Source organism: Acomys russatus, chromosome 10, assembly GCF_903995435.1.
Source record: "Acomys russatus chromosome 10, mAcoRus1.1, whole genome shotgun sequence".
NCBI lineage: Eukaryota > Metazoa > Chordata > Mammalia > Rodentia > Muridae > Acomys > Acomys russatus.
The window spans coordinates 57,133,145-57,148,673 of NC_067146.1; the positions used below are offsets into that span (position 1 = coordinate 57,133,145).

General features: G+C 43.6%; 1 protein-coding gene across 1 annotated transcript in view; it reads left to right on the forward strand.

The window, feature by feature from the left end:
* The first annotated feature begins 1,573 nt into the window (after positions 1–1,573).
* The window catches only part of Ube3c (ubiquitin protein ligase E3C), a 105,749-nt gene continuing 91,793 nt past the window's right edge, over positions 1,574–15,529 (forward strand). Inside the window, exon 1 of the mRNA XM_051152228.1 lies at positions 1,574–1,707. Coding sequence (XP_051008185.1) covers positions 1,642–1,707 — 66 coding nt within the window. The 5' untranslated portion in view covers positions 1,574–1,641. The remainder of the gene's footprint in view (positions 1,708–15,529) is intronic.

The window sequence follows — 15,529 nt, forward strand, 5'->3', positions numbered from 1 at the left end:
CTTACACAGACATACATGCAAGCAAAACACCAATGCACTAAAAATAAAGAAATTGTTAAAAAAAAACCAACAAGGTGGATACATAGCTCATCAGTTAAGAGTGCTTGTTGCAGAGGACCTGGGTTCATCTCCCAGCACAGGAGATCCAATGCTCCCTTCTGGCACCAAGCACACACACACATGTGATGCACAGACACACATGCATGCAAAAGATTCATACACATAACATAAATAAAAATTTAAAGACAACACCACCCCCAAAAAGATAATGTTCCTAATCATGTGCACATGGCATATACACATATGTATATGAGATATATTTATGTACATATATAATATATATGTTATTTATACACAATACACATTACATTTGTATGTACACAGAACATGATATACACGCTATGCATGTATAGGACAGATATGTGGATATTATATTTATTTCATGTATGCCGTGGTATATATTCATGTATTTGTATGTTTATCAAACTCTATGTATATGCTTATTGTTTTATATTTATGTGTATTTGTATATGATGTGTACATGTGTACATGATATATATTTATGTTGCTTTGTATGACATATATGTGTGTATATGGTGTACATTCATCTATATTGCTTTGTGTATATGTATATGTATATGTAATAGTCTGTGATGTTTTTATACACAGGCGTACATATATTAGACATGTATACAAGTGCAGGGATATATGTTAGGGTATATTTGTGTGTTCTGTATGTATCTATGATGCATTTATACATTTTGCATGCATTTATGTATATTCGATATTCATATATATAGTCTGTTATTGACTTTCGTGTGTTGGTGTGCATTCGAGTATTTGTACAGAACTAGGATATCTTAAACGTGTTTGCGTTTGTATTAGCTATATATTCATACATATGTGGTGTGGTATAACTTTCGTGTGATTGTGTGTACTTGCGTATCTGTATGTGTATGAAGTACATTTGTAAGTCAGGTGTGTGTTCAGGAATATCTCTGTTTGTATGTCATATATTACTCGTCTCTATCTGAGTCATGGTGCAGTTTCTGTTAACAACCTGTTCCCGCACCTAGGTGGAGGAGGGTGCGGACTCCTGCGCCGGGCTTCCGGTGTCCTGTAGGGAGCGTGACCCCTTCGGAGTCGCGGGGGGCGGGGGGGGGGGGGTCGGTTGGCCGCAGGACGCACGCGCGGATGGGTGGTGGACCCCGCGGAGCCGCGCACGCAGGCAAGCCCAGAGGCTGCCGGGAGGAGCGCCGCGCTATCGATGGCAGGCGCCGGTGCTCGCGGGGACTGCCGGGAGGAGCGCCACGCCGTCGATGACCCGGCCGCGCACGTCCTCGGGGCCGCGCACGCAAGTGCGGGCTGTCACCATCTTGGTTCCGACGGCAGCGCGGTGCAGGCGCGAGTCGGGGCTCCTTTCTCTAGGCGGCGGCGCGCCGTGGATGAAAGCAGCGCGGGCAGGCGGGCCTCCAGCGTCGCCGCGCTCGCGCCCGTGTGCTGGGCGGAGAGCGCAGAGCCGCAGGCGGGGCGGCGCGGGACAGCGAGGCCCCGACCCTGCCGGGCCCCGCCCAGCCCGCCGGGCCCGCCCCCGGCCGCTCCGCCGCCCGCCGGGCCGCGCAGATGGGATAGGCGGCGAAAATGTTCAGCTTCGAAGGCGACTTCAAGACAAGGCCCAAGGTGTCCCTCGGTGGCGCGAGCAAGAAGGTGAGTCGGTGCGGCCCGAGGTGTTAACCGAACCCGAGCCCGAGGCGAACGCCGGCCTGTCAGCGCCCGGGCGGTACTGCTAAGGCAGTACCGGTGCGGAGCGAGCTTCGGCCGGGCGCGGCTTGGGTGCAGCCCTGCCGGGTGTGCCGGGTCTGGTAGGAGGCTCCAGTGGAGCGCTGTCGAGAGTTGCGGAGTGAGCTGCCCAAGGGCCGCAGTTTTGACCTGGAAACACACGTGCACCGGTAGTCTGTGTCTAGGGCGTTACACCGTTAGCTCTCCAGCTGTGCGAGAAGGGGGGGTCTCCCGCCTCCCGCCACCCCTACCCCGCGTCCTTTAAGAAAGAACTCTTTACAAGCTATAAACTTGACATACCCTCTCTTTACAGTCTTGGAGTGACCTGTCCCCCAGAACTGCTTAGGGAAAGAGTCCTCCGTGCCTGTGAAGTGGGAGCGGGGCAGGTAGGACAAGGTCTTCATAGCCGGCGTCTAGCTTTTAGCCTGTACCACGCAGCATTACAGAGTTGTGCCTGTCTGACGCCTGGGCCGGGTTGCATGTAGACCTTTCCCCTGCTGGAGGCTGAATGACACTGCCTGGCATTCTGCCGCCGGCTGAAGGAAGGAGGGCAGTCGGCCGGGATGTCCCAGGCCTAGTCCGGAATCGAGACAGGATCCCTAGAGTTAAGTTAAAAGAATTTTTTTTTTTTCAAAACAAAAATTTAAAGTTTTAAACTAAATTATATGTATATAAGTGTTTGCCTGCATGTATGTATGTGCACCACATGCTTGCTTAGTTCCTGCAGAGGTCAGAAGAGGGCTTTGGATCTCCAGGAACTAGAGTTTAAGGACAATTGTTGGGCTACTATGTGGGTCCTAGGAACCAAACCCAATTCCACGGCAAGAGCAGTAAGTGATCTTAACTGCTCAACAATCTCCTCAGCCCTTTAATGTAAATTCTTTTGCCCGCCCTACCCCCGCCCAAATTTCGTTTTAATTATTGTGTGTGCAAGAACAGTACTGCTGGGCCATTGCTCCTGTCTCAGCTCAAAGGATTTTCATCTGGACACATTTATGTAAATGATCACTTCTTGGTTTTTTGAGACAGGGTTTCTCTATGTAGCTTTGGGTGTCCTGGCCTCCCTTTGTAGAGCAGACTGATCTCCAACTCACAGAGATCCGCCTGCCTCTACCTTCCTGAGTCCTGGGATTAACTCCTTACTTTTGATAAAGAATGTTCCTGGCCAGAGGCAGGTGGATCGCTGTAGGTTCAAGGCCAGCCTGGACTACAAAGTGAGTCCAGGACAGTCAAGCCTACACAGAGAAACCCTGTCTGGGGGGGGGGGGAGAAAAAAAAGAATGTTCCTGGCATACCTATCTGTAGCTGTTCTTCCTGAAGATGACTGCTTTTCTGATCTTTTATTACAGGTCAGTTTTAACTATTGTTGAACTTCCTGCAAATGGCTGGGCGTGGTGGCACACGCCTGTAATCCCAGCACTCTGGAGGCAGAGACAGGTGGATCTCTGTGAGTTAGTTCAAGGCCAGCCTGGTCTACAAAGTGAGTCCAGGACAGCCATGGCTACACAGAGAAACTCTGTCTGGAAAACAAAACAGAACTTGGTGCAAATGAAGTCAGATGCAGGGGATGCAGCTTGATGAGCCTTCTGTCTTCCTTCTTCAGCTAGCCATTGTCTTAGATAGATTCTCCCATCACACTGTGTCCCTGTTGGTCCAGGCCATGAGTACAACACAGTTATTAACCCATTCTGGTTTTGCTGGGTGCCTGTTATATGTGTCTTAGTAGATGTTGCTGGTGCACATTGCCCATTGTTTCCCTAGCCCATTACCCTACAGCCAGCAGAGTCTGAGGGCACCATTGACCCACATCGTTGCCAACACGTGCTATTAATACTTTTTGGAAATTTGACCATTCTAGTGGATGTACTTTCTTTGTGTCTTAAATTATCACTTGAAATATTCTCCTTTTGAGCTTATTATTTTTTTTAATTGACTAGGTCTTTTCCTTTTTAAAAGTTAAATGAATACTTTTATGCTTATTATCTGTAAAGGCTATATGCTGGAAAAGTCCAAGACTTAACACCTTGAAAAAAAGAATGGGCCACTAATGACTTCATTTCCCTCAGGCTAATACAGACACACAGATTGTTTGCCTTTGTCTAGAAAGATGGGAAGAAGTAGGATGGGTTTGAAGGTACAGTGTGCAAAGTTTGAATTAAGTGTGAGCTGTGTCCCACTGCTTCAGTTCTACCATCTTCTACTTGCATTTTGTTATATGTGAGACAGGCCTTATTCTGTCCCGAAGTCCAGCTCTGGGAAGAGGAAGAGGAAGTCTTGGTGGTTCCGAGGTAGGGAGGATTGAGCAGGCAGGGAACAGCTGGTTGAGGGAAACCTATTGTTGGTTGAACATCTAGCTAGAGGAACTAGATGTTGAGAGATTTAGGAACAGGAGAAAAGAAGTGTTAGTCCAGGCATAAATGTGGTGCAAACTGAAAGATTTTCTAGTCCAGGAGAACTTTTTCTTCTGCTTTTTCCTTGTCTCCTTGGGCCAACTCCAGTCATCCGTTATACAACCCTGCCCCCTTCCCCCCAGACAAGGTTTCTCTATGTAGCCTTGGTTGGTCTGGACTATCTTTGTAGACTAGGCTGGCCTCCAGAGATCTGCCTACCTCTGCCTCCAAAGGTGTGCACCACCACACCCAGCAACCCCAGGATTTAAAGTGAAATTCAATTTTTTTCCTTACAGATTACATCATGATTTTCTCATCTTTTACAATCAATACAGCCTCTAGAAATCCAGCAGAACAAGAGAACAATCTAACAAAGAAATTCAAACAGTTCTGTATAACCTACAATAAAGCCTACAGCCAAAACCAATCAATTTCCAAGCAATGGTCAGCATGACTTGATTATTATTTCTTAAACAATATTAGAGAAAATTTAATCATAATTTTCCCTGGGGCTAATGACATTGTGTTTGCATGATTGTCATAGCAACATAGCTTGAAACTAAATGTCCTTAACACAGAAAGAACTTGACTTACTTCCAGTCCCAAACCAGCAGGTGTGCTATCTAAGCCTAGGCTAACTGCCAAGGGGTCCTTTATTGTAAAATAAAGGTATAACATCCCAAGCCCACCTTCTATTGCTCTCAAAACAGATTCTAAAGAAACAAGTTTACTTTTCTACAACTAGCAGTATCTAGCCAGGTACTGTTATGTCAAGGTCTTAACTTTCTTTCAGGCAGTTTCTGTCTGTCTGGGCTGCTCACAATAGTCAGAGCTAAGGCTTTCATTGTCTCAAGCCTTTGGCCAGATGCCTTCTTTCAGCATTCTCTGTGGGGAAAGTTTTCCAGTGTGAATTTCGTTAGGGATCATAAAGTGAGAAATAGAGGGAAAGACAGTTTTAGGAGAAAAAGCAGATTTCAATCTAGTTTTCTGGCAAAATTACACCTGGACCATACATAATATTTAAGGGTAGTGGTGATCAGCCAGAGATCTTTGGGACTTTGTCAAGCAAAGCCTCTATGTCTTGTCCTCATGTCTGTGACAATTCTGTATTCCTGGCTGGCCTAGATCTCACTGTGTAGTCCAGGCTGGCCTCAAACTTATGTGCAACCCTGCCTCTGCCTTCCAAGTGCTGGAATCACAGATAAGAGTGCAACAACACACCCTGCTGTGAGTCAGTTCTGAAACCAGGATACATCCTGATGGCACAGTTTATTTGCCCCCCCCCTCCCCCGTGTGTGTGTGTGTGTGTGTGTGTAAACTGTCTTAGCAGATATTTGATTACAGGTACAAAAGTCCACTGAGGGTTGGAGAGATGGCTCAGTGGTTAAGAGCGCCGCCTGCTCTTCCAGAGGTCCTGAGTTCAATTCCCAGCGACCACATGGTAATCTGATACCCTCTTCTACAGATAAAGCACTCATATGCAATAAATAAAATAAATAAATCTTTAAAAAAAAAAGTTCACTGAAACTACCTGCAGAAAAGCAAGTAAACAAAAAGCCCAAGAGAGGCATGATAATATTTCATAGAATGTACAAGTCAAAATTGTCTAGTTTCCATGCTACCAGTACTAAGGTAGTTTAGCTCAGCTGTTCTCTTTAAACTACAAATCTTTTTCTTTCTCTTTCTCGTTCCTTTTTTTTATTTTGGAGACAAAATTTCTCCTTTGTAGTCTTGGCTGTCCCGGAACTGTTCTGTAGACCAGACCTCGAACTCAGAGATCTGCTTGTCTCTGTCTCCCAAGTGCTGAGATTAAAGGAATGTGCTACCACCATCCAGCTAAGCTGCATTCTTGACTTTCTTTCTGTATATAGGTCCAGTCCATTTATTTCATTCTAACCAAGCAGTGGCTATGTATGATTTCCTGCTTGAGTGCCTTGATGTCCATTCCTGAATCTCCGGAGAGGAATCTGATTGGGTCATAGTTTCCACCTTGAACTGAGTCTCAAACTCTGAGGGGTGAGGAGAGGGAGTTTTTGAGCACAGATCATTCTAGGGTGTGCTTAAGTTAGAAGACTCCAGGGGAAGTTCCTGTGGGGTATAGACATGTGTGGAACCAGAGGAATTTGGGTAGACCTGCAGGTGAGGGATGTCAGTGAACTGCTTGCTTAGTTGTTGATTGCAGTTTGGGACAGGACGGATTACAGATAGATATACTTTGGGACCTAAGGAGACTGATGTCTGGGGAATGAGTTTATAGAAGGAAGGAGTGGGCCAGAGGTGTTGACTGCTGAATGGGTGCCTCTAGATAACACCATGATCTAGATTGGGAACTGAAGACTGGACACTGGAGTATAGCAAAACTTTCTTGGAACTGCCAGCAGTTAGAATAAAGACATGGAGACAGTATTATTATAATGGGCATTAAAGCTGGGCAGATTCTCAGCTATTCTAACCTGACAAACCCCGGCCTATGTCCCGCCACGTGGCCCATTACCTCTCTTTCACTCAGTCCAGTCCCAGCACCAGTTCCTTCCCATGTCATGCAGGGGAATCCTCCTCATCTGATTCTTCTCCCAGAGACCCTGTCTTAGCCTAGAAGTCATCTTGCCTTTCCTACCTAGATATTGACCATGTCAGATCCCCCCACCCCTTTTTTTGGTTTGTTTTTCAAGACAGTATTTCTCTGTGTAGCCTTGGCTGTCCTGGACTCGCTTTGTAAACCAGAATGGCTTTCAACTCACAGCGATCTACCTGCCTCTGCTTCCTGAGTGCTGGGCCATGTCAGATCTTTATTAAGCCAATTACAATGTGAGGGACGAAGAGTGTTTACAAAATATGAGGCAGGTGATCCATAAGAATAACAGTATCAGGGCTGAGTGTGGTGGTACGCGCCTTTAATCCCAGCACTCAGGAGGCAGAGGATCTCTGAGTTCGAGGTCAGTCTGGTCTACAAAAAGAGTTCTAGGATAACTAGGCCTACACAGAGAAACCCTGTCTCAAAAAAAAAAAAAAAGAATGCCAAAGTCCAGACAGCACTCAGCTCTCTCTGGCTTAGTAGCCAGCAGTTGTATATACAGAGATATCCTTCACACAGTGTACAAAAGGTTACCCCAACACTGGAGAGTGTGTCCCTAAGGGTAACAGGAGCTTAAGTCAAGACTGCAGTTCAATGAGGAATGGAGGGAGGGGTACAGTGACTCTGTGTAGAAGACCAGAAGATTGGATGGATGACAGGGAGAAAGAATTTGGAGTCAAAGGAAGGTTTGGGTGATAGGGCAACTTGACCAAGTTTTACAGAATGGAACAAAGCAAGGTGAGGGGAGGCAGGGCATAAAAATACAGGGAAGATCCTGGAAAAACCAAATGTATACAGTTGGGAACTACTTTCAGATTGAAAGTGAGGATGGATGTGGGTGTAGAAAAGTTGTAGGAAGGAGGAATAACTTTAGCATTACCTTTGCAAGTTTCCATAGCTACATAATCTAATAGTGATAGTTGAATTATAATAATTTCTTTTTGTTTTGTGGGTTTTTTGTTTTGAGGCAGAGTTTCTCTGTGTGTATCTCTGGCTGTCCTGGACTCACTTTGTAGACCAGGCTGGCCTCAAACTCACAGGGATCCACTTGCCTCTGCCTCCTGAATGCTGGGATTAAAAGTGTGTGCCACCACGCCTGGCTGAATTATAATCATTTTAATGTTTGTTCATTGCTTCATTCTTTAGAGCAGCCCTAGGTGTGGAGTAGGTGTTAGAGTTCCTATGTGTTGATGAATCTGCTCCTGGGTAGCATTGTCAGCTGAAGTCCACAGTTCTGTACTATGCATCTCATGATTCTGACAAGTGACTGCTATAATGACCTGACTCTAACCCAGCATCATAGTTCCCATTGCCTTTAAACCCTTTATTCTCGGCCCAGCCACTGCCCTCCTCTCTTTACCCTGGCAACTCCTTTTCTTGTCTAATAGTATTGCTTTGTCCAGAATGTCACTGTTGGAATCATATAAAACACAACTTTTCAGAATGACTTCTTTCACTTTTATATGTGTTTTAAGGTTCCTCCTTATCTTTTGTTTGTTTGTTTGTTTGTTTTTTGAGACAGGGTTTCTCTTTGTAGCCTTGGCTGTTCTAGATTCACTTTGTAGACCAGGATGGCCTCAAACTCAAAGAGATCCACTTGCCTCTGCCTCCTGAGTGCTGGGATTAAAGGCGTGCACTACCACCGTCCGGCTCCTCCTCATCTTTTCATGCTTTGCTATTTTAATTTTTAAATTATATTTATTTGTATAAGTGCATTTGTGTGGGCGTGTGAGTGCCACAGAACTCTTGTGGACTCTTGTGGAGGTCAGTTCTTTCCACTGTGCAGGTCCCAGGGATCAAACTCAGGGTGTCAGATTTGGCAGCAAGCACCTTTACCCACTAAACCATTCCACCAGCCTGCATTTTATTTTGTATTAATAGTATTCTATATATATTAAGAGTGGTTTAAGGTTTATAGAAAAATGGGTAGGAACATAAAGTTCTCAAATATCCTTTCTCCCTTACTGTTTACTACAGGTTTGTTTTGTTTCTGTTATTGATGGTAACATTTTCTGTGGTTTGACATTTGCATTTTTATTTACTTTTAAAAATTAAGACAAGCTTTCCTGATGTCACCCAGGCCGGCCTAAAACTTGTAGCAGTTCTCCTGCTTCATGCTTCTCATGTGAGCCACCATACCCTGAAAATTGACTTCTTGCATTTAGCAGTCTGCTTGTTTATTGTGGCTTGGTAGCACTTCGTTTAATAACGATTTATGGTATGTGCCAGTTTGTCTTATTAAGCTATATTGAGAGATTCATGATTGCTTCCAAATTTGAAGCAATTATGAATAAAGCCACTATAAACTTTTGTGTGTATATAAGTTTTGAATCTGGGTAAATACCAATGAGTATCCTTTTTATTCTTAATATTTTTTGCAATGTTGGGAACTGAAAGACCTAGTGCATGGTAGACTGTTCTCCGCAGTATCTTCAGTCTCTAATTTTTTAAAAACAGTTATAGCCCAGACTGGCCTTGAACTCCTGATTCTTCTGTGCTGGGAGTACAAACAAGTGCTAGGATTGTAAGTGTGCTAAGTATGCACCACCCCACGTAGCTGTATGTTTTTGATGAGGTGTCTGAGTTGTTTGGTTTCTTACCACTGCCCAGGTATTTCTTTTACTTATAAAAACAAAATTTTCACACTTTTGTGTGAAATGGCACATAATTGGAGGGTCAAAGGCAGTGTCTGGGTATCAGTTCTGCTCTTCGGCCATGTGGATTTCAGGGATGGAACTCAGGCTCTGAGGCTTGGCAGCAAGTACTCTTAGCATCTGAGCCTTCTCACTGGCCCCTCGTCATTTCCTTATATTTGGAGCCTGTGAGCCCTTATAATCATGAAGTCTATCAGAGTTATAATTTATTATCAATATTCACTATACTTTGGCGTACTAGGCTTGTTCTTTTACCTGTTTTATCGTTCCCTCTTTCCCAACCTATTCTTCTACATTCAGATTGACTTTTTGAAAATGGAAATATTTATTTGTTGGGTTGGAGAGATGGCTCAGGGTAAGAGCACTTGTTCTTGCAATAGACCCAGGTATGATTCCTGGTGCCCACCTGGCAGCCTGCAACCATCCGTAATTTGACACTTTCTGTGTGCACTTGTCATGTATGTGGTATATATACATTAAAGCAAAACGCCCATGCACGTAAATATGCCTAAATTTACATACTTGTTTTATTTCTCTGTGTTCACCTGAGTATATATGTGTATAATATAAGCTTGCAGGAGTCTGTGAAAGTCAAAAGAGGCCTCCCCTCCCTACACAAAGATAGTTGTGAGCCTCCATGTGGGTGCTGGAACTGGAACTACAAAGAGCAATAAGTCCTCATAACTTCAAAAACACTTCTCTAGCCTGTACTCTGGACTTTTAAAAAAATTGTTTTTTAATTTTATGTACTCTATCAGCATGTATGCCTGCAGTCCAGAAGAGGGCGTCAGATCTCTATATAAATGGTTGTGAGCCACCATGTGGTTGCTGGGAATTGAACTCAGGACTTCTGGAAGAGCAGACAGTACTCTTAACCACTGAGCCATCTTTCCAGCCCCCTTTGGACTTTTTTTTAATATTAATATTTGTCTTTCCGTGTCTGTCTATTTCATTAACATGTCTTCTTGTTCCACCCATTGCTTTTGACTGAATAATACTCCTTGCGTATATGTACCACATTTTCTTCATCTGTTCACCTGGGATAGGCACCTAGATTGATTTCCTTTCTGGTCCTTGTGAATAATGCTGTAATAAGAGGACTTAAAGACCTTTTTTTGTTTTGTTTTGTTTTTTCGAGACAGGGTTTCTCTCTGTAGCCTTGGCTGTCCTGGACTCACTTTGTAGACCAGGCTAGCCTCGAACTCACAGCAATCAGTCTGCCTCTGCCTCCCGAGTGCTGGGATTGAAGGCATGCACCACCACTGCCCGGCTAGACATTTTTAACATGCTGATTTCATTTCCTTTTGCAAAATGGGGTAGGTGGTAGTATGTCTTGTAGAGGAATTTTAATTCAGAACATGGCTGCTCTGGCAAGTGATCACATCCAAAGACCTTATAGGTTTGTGTGATCTGAATGCAATACAAACCAACCTTAATCCAGGAGACAGAGTTAAGCAGATCTGAATTCAAGGCCAGCCTGGTATAGAGGAAGTTTCAGGTAAAGAAAAGCTTAGGCCCAGGTGTGGTGGTATATGCCTTTAATCCCAAACCATGAAGGTCAAGTTTGTTTGAAAAAGGAAGTACCCATTTTTGAAAGTGATACTTAATTGAGTGTCAGAAAAAGTGATGAATCAGAGAAAGATTTGACCAAATAGCATACGCCCAACTCTCACATGTGTTTTCTCTGCTGATGAAATAAACCAGTTAAAGCCAGATTAAGAGTATATAACATAAGGTTTATTGGGTACAGCTCTGGGTCAGATTCATGGGGTTCACTAATCTAATAGGAAGAGGTCAGGAAAGTCACCATGCAATCAGGGAGATTGAAACCCTGGCAGGGAGGTGGGGGGGGGGGGGGGGGGGGTGGAGGAGAAAGGGCGCCAGAGAGAGGGGGCACAGCTCTGGGCTGGAAAGTTCAAGGTTGAAGGCAGAGTGTGCCCGCCATGCCCCATATCAGATAGGGACTGAGGAATGCTGAAAGAACCTGGAGGCCAGGTCCACTTTGGTATGTTAAATAGGCACCTCACTTTGCTGAATCCCAGCAAGCTCTACTGTACTTAAGGCACAATAGAAAAAGGTGCATTTGGCTCTAAATCTTTCCTTATGATGTAGCTTTAATCTTAATTCTTTTAGACATGCTAGTAAGCGCTAGTGTTCTAGTAAATAGCTTGGTCTCTATGTCGCTTGTGTATTGTGAAACCGTTTACTATAAAGGATGAAACTGTCAATAGCACCCTGGGAACTGGTCTGTGGTTTAGTTTGAATTTTGTTTTGTTTCTTTGTTTCTTTTTTTTTTTTTTTTAAGATTTATTTATTATTTATACAGTATTCTGCCTGTATGTGCATTGGATCTCATTACAGATGGCTGTGAGCCTCCATGTAGTTGCTGGGAATTGAACTCAGGACCTCTGGAAGAGCAGATGGTGCTCTTAACCTCTGAGCCATCTCTCCAACCCCTTGTTTGTTTCAAACCAGGGTTCAGTATGTATCTCTGACTGATCTGGAACTTGATACATACCAGGCCTGCCTCTGTCTCCCAAATGCTGGATCTAAAGATATGAATCGCCGTTCATGGCATGCAGCTATACTTTTCACATTTTATTTTATTTTATATGACGGCATGTTTTGCCTGCACATGTTTGTTCACGTTGTGTGTGTGCTGCCCAGAAGAGAATGTCAGATTCCCTGAAACTGCAGTAATGGACTCTTGTGAGAGATGCCCTGGAAGGGCAGCCAGTGCTCTTAACCACTGCGTCTTTTCTCCTGTGCGTGAGACTATAATTCTTGAAAATGAGGAAGCCATACCATCATGAACCTAGCCAAATCAGGGCACTCCTGGTTCTTCTGGGAGGTCTTGAATATACCGAGGCAGATGGATCACTGTGAACTCAAGGCTGTCCTTTAAAAAAAAAATTATTATTAATTCATTCATACCACATCTCAATTGTTGTCCCATCCCTTCTATCCTCCCATTCCTCCCTCCCTCCCACTTTCACCCTATTCCTCTCCCCTATGACTGTGACTGAGGGGGACCTCCCCCTGTATATGCTCATAGGGTATCAAGTCTCTTCTTGGTAGCCTGCTATCCTTCCTCTGAGTGCCACCAGGTCTCCTCATCAAGGGGACATGGTCAGATATGGGGCACCAGAGTTCGTTTGTAAGTCAGTCCCCACTCTCCACTCAACTGTGGAGAATGTCCTGTCCTGAAATCAGGGATACACAGCCATAGTGGTGTGATTTGAGACCTAAGGTTATCCTTGATAGGTATTCTTCACCTACAAAATGAGCTAATTCAAGCCAAATTTAAGTACAAAGGCAGGTTTATTGGGGGCAGCTCTTGGGTGGGTTCACTGGTCACAAGGAACAGGGCCAGGGGTGTTGCCATGCAGAGAGAGACGGAAAAGTAAGGGCCAGAAAGAGAAAGTGCACACACAGAGAGAATCAAACTGGATTAAATAGAGCCCCTGGGGGAAAGGAAGCCCAGGCCCTGAGCTTGAAAGTTCAGGTAGGGACTGAGGCTTGCTGGAAGAACCTGGAGGACAGATCCCCTTTGGTATGTTAAATAGGCACCTCAGCCACCTGTCCTGGATCTGAATTCCAATATCCTAGTCCCCCTCCCCACCCTTTTCTCCCCCAGTTTTCAAGACAAGAATTTTCTCTGTGTAGCTGGGATCATAGGGGCGCACCACTACAGCGGGTGGGGAAGTGGGGGTGTAGGGGAGGGGGTGCTCCATTCCCAGCCTTTTGTTAATGTAGGTAGTAGCACCTGTAGGTAGTCACTTCAGAGCTGTCTTGGGTGCAGGTTTTGAGGAAACACCTGGACTTGGCAGGATACTGTAACACATTTATATGCTGGGACCAGAATATAAGGAGTTTAGGGAGAACATTTTTTCTTGGTTAAACATTTGAAACTTTAGGCACATGTCTTGGTAGTTCCAGTTAGACCAGCACCATCTGTTGAAGATGCTATCCTTTTTCCATTGTCAAAAATCAAGTGTCCATAGGTGTGTGGATTCATTTCTGAGTCTTTGATTCAATTCCATTGATCAATTAGCCTATTGCTATGCCTGTACCATGCTGTTTTAATTACTGTTGCTCTATAGTGCAGCTTGAGATCAGGGATGGAGATTCCTCTGGAGGGAGGATCTTTTATTATACAGGATTGTCTTAGCTATTCTGGGATTTTTGTTTTTCCATGTGAAATTGAGAATTGATTTTTTTTTTCAAGGTCTAAAAAATTGTGTGGGTATTTTGATGGGGTTTGCATTGAATCTGTAAATTGCTTTTGGTAAGATGGCCATTTTTACTATGTTAATTCTCCCGATCCACGAACAAGGGAAATCTTTCTATCTTCTCATGTCATCTTCAATTTCCTTCTTTAGAGACTTGAAATTTTTTACTTGAGTGGTTAGTTATACCTAGATACTTTTATATTACTTCTGGCTATTGGGAAGGGTGTAGTTTCCCTAATTTCTTTCTCAGCACGATTGTCATTTGTATACAGGAAGGCTACTGACTTTTTTTGAGTTAGTTTTGTATCCAGCCACTTTGCTGAAGGAGTTCTCTGGTGGAATTTTGGGGATCACTTATGTATACTATCATATCTGTGAATAGGGATACTTTGACTTCCTCCTTTCTCATTTGGATCCCCTCGATCTCCTTTTGTTGTCTTATTTCTCTAGCTACAACTTCAGGAACTATATTGAAGAGATATGGAGAGAATGGGCAGCCTTGTCTAGTCCCTGATTTTAGTGGAATTTCTTTGAGTTTCTCTCCATTTAATTTGATGTTGGCTATAGGCTTGCTGTGTATTGCCTTTATTGTGTTGAGGTGTGTGCCTTGTATCCCTTATCTCTCCAAGACTTTCAACATGAATGGGTTTGAGATTTTGTCAAATGCTTTTTCGGCATCTAAGGAGATCATCATGGGTTTTTTTTTCTTCCGGTTTGTTTATATATATGGTGGGTTACATTGATGGATTTCTATATATTGCACCATCCCTGCATGCCTGGAATGAAACCTACTTGCTCATGGTAAGTGGTATCTTTGATGTGTTCTTGGATACAGTTTGCAAATATTTTATTGAGTATTTTTGCATCAATGTTCCTAAGAGATATTGGTCTGAAATTTTCTTTCTTTGTTGAGTCTTTGTGAAGTTTAGGTATCAAGGTGGCTGTGACCTCATGGAATGAGTTTGGTGATGTTCCATTTCTATTTTGTGAAGTAGTTTGAAGAGCATCAGTATTAGTTCTTCTTTGAAGGTCTGGTAGAATTCTGTGCTGAAACCATCTGGCCCTGAGCTTTTTATTTGGTTGGGAAACTTTTGATGACTGCTTCTGTTCAATCTTCTTGTATCTGTTGAGGCTTGCTTTGTGACCTACTATATGGTCAGTTTTGGAGAAGATTCCATAAGGTGCTGAGAAGAAGGTATAGTCTTTTGTGTTTGGGTGAAAGGTTCTGTAGATATCAGTTAGATCCATTTGATTCATGACATTGGTTGGTGTAATTATTTTTCAGTTTAGCTTCTGTTTCATTGACCTATCCTTTGGTGAAAGTGGAGTGTTAATGTGTGGGGACTGATGTGTGGATTAAGCTTTGTTAATATTTCTTTTACAAATGTGGGTGCCCTTTTATTGGGGACGTAGATGTTCAAAATTGTGATGTCATCTTGGTTGGATTTTCTTTTGATAAGTATGAAGTGTCCGTCCTCATCTCTTTTGATTAATTTTGGTTGAAAGTCTATTTTATTAGATATTAGAATGGCTACACCAGCTTGCTTCTTGTGTCTGTTTGCTTGGAATACCTTTTTCTAGCCTTTTACCTTGAGGTAATGTCTATTATTGTGGCTGAGATGTGTTTCTTTCTTTCTTTTAAGATTTGTTTATTATGTATACAGTGTTTTGCCTATATATATGCCTGCACGTCAGAAGAGGGTACCAGATCACATTATAAATGGTGTGAGCCACTATGTTGTTGCTGGAAATTGAATTCATAACTTGGAAGAGCAGACAGTGCTCTTAACCGCTGAGCCATTGCTGCAGCCCGAGATGTGTTTCTTGAATGCAGAAGAATGTTGGGTCTTGTTTATGCATCCATTCTGTTAGTCTGTGTCTTTTTATTGGAGAATTGAG